This window comes from Protopterus annectens, chromosome 13.part0, assembly GCF_019279795.1.
Source record: "Protopterus annectens isolate FY-2018-M chromosome 13.part0, PAN1.0, whole genome shotgun sequence".
NCBI classification, from domain to species: Eukaryota; Metazoa; Chordata; order Ceratodontiformes; family Protopteridae; genus Protopterus; species Protopterus annectens.
In genome coordinates, this window is record NC_056747.1 from 844,387,534 (window position 1) to 844,397,812 (window position 10,279).

Consider the following 10,279-nt stretch of genomic DNA (forward strand, 5'->3'; position numbering starts at 1 on the left):
TTGTCCTTGCGCTTCTTGGGAGCGGGCGTCGGAGCATCCGACGGCATTTTATAATTGCAACGCTTCCCAAACACTAACCTGGCACAGTCTAACCTCCTCTTAATAGTGCGTTTGTTAAACCTAGCACAAGAGCGGCAACCAACAACGTCGTGCTCAGGCCCTAAACAAGGTATACACAAGGTATGGTAATCCCTATGAGGTATCTGTTTCCCACAAGAAATACAGTTATTCACTTTTTCTGACATCCGGTAAAATACTGAGGCAAGAAAAGAACCAAAATGTTCCCCAACGGGGTACTTAGCCAACTCTGATTCGGTCTGAAACTCCGGTTTCGGAAATATTTCAGAACGCCAACCTGCACTCGCAAAACTGCTTCTGCATCGGACCATGCGGCAAAAAAGACTGAGGATATGACGTCGGTCATGCGCATTAGTACCCTGACGTACTGACGTCAGTCTAATGCGCCCTGACCGACGTCAGCCATATACTCTGGTATTCGGGCAGACTGGACAGCGGACTACCCAATAGTAAGGACTGCAGCAATGTGGAACGAAGAACATCATTGAAAGGGCAAAGCTGAGAATTGAAAATGCGAGCATCCCACAGAGAAGTGTACGAATTTACTTTATCTGGGCTGTATGGTGATATGGAGGTAAGCATCCTTGATATCTATGAATGCCAAGAATGCCTGAGGGAGGATGGGGGGTTGGAGGGTAAGCATTTTGAATGAGGGAACTATCAGAAAATAGTTGAGATAGGAGAGGTCTAGGATGGGTCTCCAAGGGCCTTCCTTGAGCTGGGAGCACAGGTTGAACTGTGCCCTGTTCTAGTAGGTTGTACAGAACTGGGGAAAGAAATACCTGTTCATTTGGTAGTTGGGGGATACCCCTGAATGTAGACACAGTGTACCAGACCATGAAGTATCCCCTTTTTATAATACTCAGGAGTCTTGAGTGATGAGCTTCCAGGATGGAAGGGAAAGGGTAAAGCACAAGGAGAGGGGGAGGGTTCCCAGATGCTTGAGGAGTCATGATGAACAGCCCATTCTATCAGGAAAGGGCGGCTTGGTAAGCTGAAAGAGGAAGTAGTGGAGAACTGGTGGGTTTTCTTAGACCCTTTTTGGTGCTAAGTTTGATGGGGGTCTGGACTGCCTGCGTACAAAGATCTGTTCTGCCGGGTAATTCTTGTGGAATTTAAGCACAGGGGAGACCAAAATGTGTTTTACGTCTTCGAGCTCCTTGCTTTTTTCTTGTAGGAATTTAAATAATTCTGCTGAGGGTTTGCCAAAAAGGACAGAATTGTCCAAGGGGCATCCATTAGTTTTGCTTTAATGCCCTCAGGAAGGAGCTGAAGCCTTACACAGGCAAATCTTAGGGCAGAGGAAGATGCTGCAGCTCGTGAGGTGGCCTCTACAGCATCATAGCTGCATTTAAATGAATGACTGGCTACCTGACAGGAAGTAGCAAGAAGAGAAGAAGCCAAGTTTTTGTTCTCCAAGTCCGGTATATCAGACAATAGCTTTGAAATCTGAGACGGAAGTTCCAAATTATACTTGGTCATATAGGTCTGATAGTTGAGTACTCTGAAATCTAGGGTGACTGAGGTATAAAATCTTCTTTCCCAGCCTGTCTACTATCCTTGTCCGAGGGAAGGAGGAAGTAGAATGTAGTGACCTGGAGGCCTTACCAGAGGCCACTGATAGATATCACAGAGCGGTAAGCCACAGGGGGCTTGAAAAGGAAGTTGCAGTCCTTAGGTACGTTTTTAGTACCAGTTTGGCTTTTTTGGAGCTGGAAGCAGACAGTCAGAGTGAGTGGAAGTGGATGCCAATGCATCCAAGAAAGCTGGAATGACAGGAGGGATGGCAGAAGGACTAGGGGACTATACCTGAAAGTTGTATCATTTTTGGACCACCGAAATCTCTGTACTGTCCCCACTTAAAATGATCCTGCATCCTAGAAATAACTTCCATAATTGAAATTTCCTCCGGAGGAGATTCTGCTGCATTTTAATCTTCCTCAGGGAAGAGCAGTCCAAGGGTGACGGGATTTGGGATGAATAAAAGAATCACTCTCCTCTTAGGATAAGGAGTTTTCCTCTGAGATAGCTGAAGGCCTAGGTCTCTTCTGAGGGGAGGTAAGCCTTAACGTCATGAAGGCATTTAACAGGCCTTCTGTGAAAGTCTGCCATTCCTTCTATGGATCTGGAGGTGGAGAGAAAGGTTTATTTTTTTTGCTTCTTTGCAGGAGTATCCATGCAATGCAAAGGAGGGCCAGAAGTAGGCCTACATTCGACCAAGTCAGAGTCAACGACCTTGTGAAACATGATCTGGGTAATTCCTCTGGGGTCTTCAGACACAATGAGCCTGGTTTCTCACTGGAAGTCAGGAGCCGATGTCTGTGTTACCTCTTTGGATGTGCATACATCCAGTACAAAGGTGGGCTCAGCCTGCAGATCCAGTTCCCTGATGGAGCACGTTTCCGAGCTCTCATGTGCTTCAGGAGAGACATCTGTATCAAGAGGTGCAGCTTCAGCTTTGGGTCTTGTTTTTTGGCCTTGTGCTCAACAGGCTCCGTCATTGGGTCCAGGGAACTTTCCATCGTGTTCTTAGCTAAAAGCTTAACGCACTGATTTTCTAAGTAAATAGCAAGAGATAACCAACTTCAGCACAAAAGAATGACAAACTGAGCAGTTTTTATGGTCGTGTTGGGGTCCAAGACAGAAGAGGTACTGGGAATGACCAAAGTTGGGTGGAATCTGTCTTCCATAGTCACACTTCCATTTCCTAGATGACATTAACATCAACCAAAAACAAGGCAGCAGTAAACGGCAAAAAAGGTTTCTCCAACGAAGCACTTGTCTTTATAGAAGTAAGCTATCCCAGAAGCAAAGAGACATCCACAACTGGCGATCTGACTGGTGGCAAACACATTCTGTGGATGGTGCATGTGTATATGTCTCTTATGACAGATGTCTAACAGTGGCCCATGTCAGACGTACCGCACACCCTAAATTAGTAAAAGACTGATACACTGGCCAACGTCAGGTCGTCACCTTGGCAGGCAACTCCCTCATGTAAGAGTACTGTAAGGGGAAAAGGACATCTAGTTCAGCACAGTGAGCAGTGCTGACTCACAGCAAGAGGTTCTTGTGTATGGTTCTTGTCTATAGTACTTTCTGGTGGAGTATGCATGCTCTTTCCTAAAACATGCAGTATGTAAACTGGTTATTAAACTGTGTGCGTATGTCAGAGACTGACTTGTGGAAGAAAAGCAACCATTTCACAGTGTCACTACAGGAGTAAGAGGCGACTCAACAGCACTGGATGGAAAGTTAACTGCTAACCAAGAAATTTATAAGGCAAAATACCAAAGAGATTTGAATGCAAGCACTAAACAGTCATGCACACATACTTGCATGTTAGGTGTACTTATAGTACTATCAGTAAAGGATTTCAATCTTCAGACACAAACAGAACACAGCTAAATAATGCAACATCAAATGTAGTTAAGTGGGAATGGTTAGCAATACTGGATTTTTGTTTACAAAATGAAAGTTCTGGCTTTGGGACAGAGTAGGTGTGAGCACATGGGTTAGGGTTAAAGTAAAAGCTAAGGAAAGGGATAGATTACGTGTTGTGTTTGTGAATTGGTGGGCGCTCTTGTGAAATATATATGCATGCCTTAAGTGATACTATTAAGGAAAGGGAATTTAGTACTCTTATGTACAGGGTTGGGGTTACTGGTATGGTTGGCACACAACTAAGATTGTGTGCATGTGTGCGTGTGTGTGTGTGTGTGTGTGTGTGTGTGTGTGTGTGTGTGTGCGCGCGTTGGGGGAGATGGAGGTCAAAGCCTCCTGCCCACTCTTACTCATTTGTGCTAGTCTTAACCCTGCCCCTCACCCCAATCCTAACACGGAGTTAGATGAACTCTTTCCCAAACAGTACTACTAAAACAAGACCAAGTCAGCTAGTCATTTTTTAATAGTTTTCCTTCTGCAATCTGTGCAGTGATCCACAGAAACTCTTTCTATTAAACTTAAGTGCAAAAGTATAATCTGATTAAATGCATGTGTGCAACTAACAAAAACCGTGACGACAGTATATTTTATACTATATTACATACATATACACATGCACCATCTCTGATCTGCCTTATTACGGAACTTACAGGATAAAGTATTCATGCAGGTCTCTATACAGCTGGGCAAGTTTTGCAAAAATTTCTGCAAACTTCCAACAGCAGGGTTTTGTTGGGTTCTATAAAGCTATCACCTCAAACTCTCCTAAAATCATGCCAAGAGTTCCACATACAGTACAGGATACAACCGGTGCTAGCTCTGTAATGCAAATCATTCAACCTGGCAATCTTCACAATAATTTTACTGATGCAGTTTGAATAAGAAATCCATCAGAACTTTCAATGAGCCAATATAAATAAACTGCTATATACAACCACACAAACTCCAGAAGAATGGAAAGGTATCTCCTTCTCCAGTTTTAGAAACATCTTCTTCAAACCAGATAACCTACTGCATTACATTAGGCAACATTTACTAATTAGTACGTGTGGATATCACATGTATAATGCAAACAACTGCAAACCAAACTAGTCTTGAATGAAGTGAAGCATTACATTAGCCTGTTGCTATGCAGTGCCTAAATAAGTTGCTCACTGATGACACTTAGTACACTTCTGGATTCATCCACATTTCATAACTCAAGCTTATGCAATACTACACTGGTGAACAAGAACACAAACTTCAGTTAGTTCAAACAGGACTGAAAGATGTACTCAATACAAAACATTTCTGTCACAAACATGACCTCAGCCATGCATGCTGCCAATATTGTACAATGTAATGGAAAAGACAGATGTCCAAAATTACTGCATAAATCAAGAGTTAAATAAAACCTGATAAAATATATTTGAAACTGTGCATCTTACTTAAATGACTTTAAGACAAATAAATAAAGCGCTAGATAGCCCACTCTAGCAAATTACATACTCATACCCTCCTGCAAATTCTGGTTCAGCCCGACCCAGCAAATGTGCAATAAAGTCCGTTTCACAGCACACATGGATATGCCTTTCATGTGGACAGCAACGCAAACCCTCATAGAGGGCAGCACAATAGCCCTTCTCTTTGCTGCAGTCCAGTTCACCAATTAGAATATTATAGGCTCGCAGTACTTTGTTTTTGCAGTCTGTGCAAAACCTAAAGGAAATTAAGTGGGGAAAAAACATACGTAAGGTATACTACCAGGTTAACAGATGAATACAGAACGGGTTTAATAATGAAATGCATTACAAAAGAATTTTGCTATTATAAAAAAAAAAAAAAAATTCAGAATTTAAGTGCCACAATAATTCTAAAGATAAATGGGAAACTACAGAAAAATGAATGCACCTACTGCTAAAGCCCTGTGTTTCATCCAATACAGCCTGCACTGCTTCAGAACATTTTAAAATGGGGAACATGCACCTTCAGCAACAATGGTTAGGCAGTCACCATCCAAAGGTCACTATGACCTCAACTAACTAAGTCTTTGCAAACTGTAACCAAAAGCCTGGGATCCTGCATTGCATTTTACCCACAAATGAAGTCAAAATCTGAAATTGAGAATACATTGTTATTTTGCTTGGAAATGAACACAATTAACTTTTAAAATTCATATTCCTCAAAGCTTTCAAAAGCAAAGCACAAAAGTAAAAATGAAATTAAACCGCAGAATATAAAATTAAAATGTAAATTCCACACAGCAAGTACAGGAGTACATACTCAACTGGTATAAAACCAAACTGCTCAGTGCAAAGTTCTGTTACTAAAAAGCATTTTGTACAACACCACCCTAAAGTTTGGATAATTAAGATAGAGCTATTCTATAACTCAGATTTGCTCACCCAATGGGAATGCAAAACTGCAAATAATGAAACCTTAGGGAAATGCATCTTACAGCATGTCCAGCTGTGTTCTACAAATGGTCTACGTGTAACCTTAAGCACTATGTTTTCATACTTTATTTGCCCCAATGTTTGACTTCATGAACACAATCCGTAAGCTTAGCATTTTAGCCATATAGAGTGGTTTCAAATGTAACCAGCAGATAAAGTTTCCTTACGATGCAAGTATTACTAAAGCTACACTAAAAGCATCAATGACTTAATTAACACACTAAATGGGCTGCTGCAGTAAATAGTCAAATCAAACCTATTGCAGATGAAAAAAATATTTATGCAGTGTCTGTTCCAAGTCCATCTCCTACCTACCTGGTCAAGCAACATTTAAAAGGTAGTTTACAAATACAAGAACCATTTCAGAGTTTGAGGAACGCGGACTCCTGCAACACACATCTACCTATATTTTTTTATCATCAAGTAACTCTGCTACATTACTTAGAAGAGGGTTCTTACATCAGATACAACTGCAAGAATTTTAAGGATGAACAGTATCACATTTTTCTAATCAGTAAACAACACTCATAAGGCAATTTTGCAACAGGCCTCAAAAACTAACAGCCCTGTTAAAGTCTGCTTATCCCTAGATTTCACAATCCTAGTTTGATGCACTCTTGTTTAAAACAACACTGTCACACATCCACCTGATGCAGAATGACTGGTAAGGGCATTTACTGTGGCAGAAAACAGTTAGCAAATAAACTGTACAAAGGACCAGAAACTTACTGCTACAACAGAAAAAGCTGAGCTGTCAAGACCATAATTAGATTAACATCTATAAACATTCACTGCCTGCAAAAAGATTGAGAAAGTACAGTTGTGTCCACTTACCATAACTGTAGATGTTAGAGTGTATTCACTGTTGCAGTCATCACATTTGGGTTATCTGCCTGTAGGTAGCCCTCAGCCGGCCTGAATACCAGAATCTTGGATTCCTGCGTCGGATGCAGTCTCTTCTTCCATGACGTCAGGGGTATAAAACATGCAGCAGACGCCATTACATCAGTTTTTCTTGACCCAGATGTCAGGTGCCCCCAATATGGGAAGCAAATATATGTTATGGTACCCCTCCATCAAAAAGCAAACACACCAGAAAGCTTAAATACACCAAACAAGAAGGAAAGGTAGAGCCAAGAGAAGTTAGGGGGCTGGAGGGAGGGTAACCGGGACTGCAACAGTGAATACACTAACATATATATTTATGTAAGTGTACACAACTGTACTATGTTCTACGTGTTTCACTGTTGCAGTCATCACATTTGGGTTGACTCCTAAAGCTAAGTAAGGGAGGAGGACATTAGAGAGCATTAGGATCACCTATTAAGCCCTGCAAGACTGCAGTGGCAAAACCAGCTCTGGATTTAGAAAGAATAGGCATGTGGTAATGCTTGGTGAAGGTATGTACAGAGCTCCAGGTAGCAGCTTCTAGGATGTCCCTGGTAGGGACACCTCTGAGAAAGGCTGTAGAGGTAGATGCAGCCCTGGTGGAATGTAATCTTATCCTCTTTGGGTAGGTTTTCCATGGTGCTTATAGCAGAAATGAAATGCAATGGGCTATCCATTTAGAAATGGTTTACTTTAAAGTAGCCTTCCCCTCTGCCCTGGCAGCAAAGCCAACTAGCAGTTCAGATTTTCTGAGAGGCTTAGTCATGTCCAAATATAATCTAAGTTGTCTGTGCACGTCCAAAGAGTGAAGTATTCGTTCTCCTTTATTTTGTGGATTCGGGAAAAGGGTAGGCAAATGAATGGACTGCTTAAGGGCCACACTAGACACCACCTTGGGCATAAAGGAAGGATTGGTCCTGAAGGAAACCCTGTCTGCATGGAAGATAATGAAGGGCTCCACTGCCATGAGGGCCTATAATTCAGACACTCTTCTTGCTGAAGTGACGGCTAAAAGGAAGGCTATTTTCCAAGAAAGGAATTTCAACTCTGCAGTTACAGCTGGCTCAAAAGGAGGGAGTGTGTGCTTTTCTAATACAAAGAAAAGGTCCCAAGGCTGCAGTAGGGGGACTCCTGGGGGGTATTACATTTCTGGCCCCTCTGAGAAATTGCTTTAGCAGGGGGTAAGAGAAGAGGGGTGGTTCAGTATTATAATGTGCTGAAATGGCAGAGGAATGAATTTTAATGGATAAGGACAGGCTCTTATGGAGCATTTCTGTTAAGTATTCAAGTATGAGGTAAGCTGGGCACCGTTGTGCCCATCCCCCCCCCCCCCCCCCGAGTCTGGCTACAGGAACAGTAACTTTTCCACTTTTCAGCATAGGATTTTCTAGTACTAGACCTCCTTGCCTCCAGAATGACACCTAGTACCTGCTTACTGAGGGATGCTATTGGTGAGCTCAAGGAATCAGCCAGGCTGCAAGGTTCAGGGTTTGAAGCTAAGGGTGCAGAATCTGGCCTGCCTGCTGGGACAGCAGGGAAGGGGTTTGAGGCAGGTGTCATGGCTCCAGCAGTGACATACTGCGCAAGAGGGTGTACCAGTGCTGGCATGGCCAGTATGGTGCAATCAGTATTGCCCTTGGATTGGCCTGTTTGATCTTTAGCAGAACCTTCGAGAGGAGAGGCAGAGGGTGAAGGCATAAACTGAGAGGCTTTCCCAGGTAAAGGACAGGGCATCCATTTTCCAGGCTTGACTGTGGGAAGTCCTTGTGTAGATTTTGTTCAATTGGCAGTTCTGAGGGGGGCAAACAGGTCTATTCCTAGAATCCCTCATTTGCTCCTCAAGAGGTTTAATATTTTTGGTTCCAGTTTCTATTCTTGTGGGTCCATGAGATTTCTGCTTAGGTCGTCTGCCAGAGAATTTAGCTTGCCTGGCAGGAATTGAGCCTGTAGGTGCACTTAGTAGCTCAAGGCTGTGTTCCACAGAGCTATGGCTAGTCTGCAGAGAGGGTACGACTGGGTTCCCCCCTGCTTGTTTATGTACCACATAACTGTGGTGTTGTCTGTCTTTACCAATAATTGTCCTGGAAGAATATGGACTTTGAAGGCTGTCAGGGAATTCTGTACAGCTAACATTTCTTTTTGTTTGATATGCAGGTGCATCTGTCTTGGGTTCCATTTGCCCTGAATGCATTGCCCTGCCAAGTGAGCCCCTATGTATAGTCTGATGCGTCTGTTAAGGATTGGGCGGCAAGGGATAGTGTGAAAGGGAGTCCCTTGCTGTGGTAGCAGGCCTCTGCCCACCAAAGGAACTCTGTCTTTAGACAAGGAAAGATAGGAATCATCGATTCTAGGTCTTGAGAATGTTGACACCAGAGGCTTTTTAGATACCATTGTAGTTTCCTCATATGCAGTCTTGCATATGGAATTAGTAGAATGCAAGAGGCAATGAACCCCAGGCTTGCAGAATTTTCCTTGCAGATAGCGGAGTCTTTGTGGCCGGAAGTTTGAAGTAAGCTGTCAAATAAACCTGTTTCTTTGGAGTGAGGAAAGCCATCTGGGAAGTTGTGTTCAAGCTTGCTCCCAATAATACAATCTGTTGGCAGGATACTACGTGAAATTTCTTTTCGTTTATGGTGTACCCCAGTGAGGTAAGAAGTTTAAGAATGCCAGATGTTTTAATAGAAAGTCCTGGCTTTCTGCCTGAAGACAATCGTCCAAGTATGGGTATATCTGAATATCTCTCTGCCTGCAAAATGCAATGGCTGGTGCTAGACACTTTGTGAATACCCTTGGAGCAGTGGATAAGCCAAAGGGAAGTGCAGAGAACTGACATTGCATGGAGCCTGCCCTGAAGCGTATGTATTTCCTGCAAGATTCCCTTATTGGGATGTGCAGGTAAGCTTCCTTTAAGTCTAAGGTTGCCAAGCAAGCATCTGCCTAGCATAGGGAGCAGCTGTTGAAGTGTTAGCATTTTGAATTTTGGGATTACCAAAATGGAGTTTAGAATAGACAGGTCCAGGATAGGACGCCAGGAGCGGTCTTTTCAGGGTACCAGTAAAATCTTGAATAAAAACCTTGTCCCATTTCTTCTGCTGGGATAGGGTGAATAGCCCTGATACTTAGAAGAGAGAACCTGCTGTAAAGCCTCTACCCACTGATTTGGGGGTAGGTCTGGCCAACCATTTGGGGTTGGTAGGGTGTGGAAGTGGAATCTATATCCATGGGAAACTATATTCAGAACCCATTTCTCCTGTGTAAGGAGTTTCCAATATTTTGCATGTAGGGCGAGCTTTCCTCCTAAGGGAGCAGGCAGTTGGGCAGGGCTAGGAAGGGTTAAGGATAAGTCATTGCACCATTTTTCTGTAGGGGGGTGTCTTACTACTCCCTGCTTTGGAAGAGGTAGTCCCCCACTGCTTAGGCCTGTGCGTAGCCTG

At 43.1% G+C, this 10,279-nt stretch overlaps 1 protein-coding gene across 1 annotated transcript in view; it reads right to left on the reverse strand.

The window, feature by feature from the left end:
• GGNBP2 (gametogenetin binding protein 2) overlaps positions 1 to 10,279 on the reverse strand; it is a 677,078-nt gene that overhangs the window by 439,412 nt on the left and 227,387 nt on the right. The window contains exon 9 of the mRNA XM_044054566.1: positions 5,011 to 5,220. Coding sequence (XP_043910501.1) covers positions 5,011 to 5,220 — 210 coding nt within the window. The remainder of the gene's footprint in view (positions 1 to 5,010; positions 5,221 to 10,279) is intronic.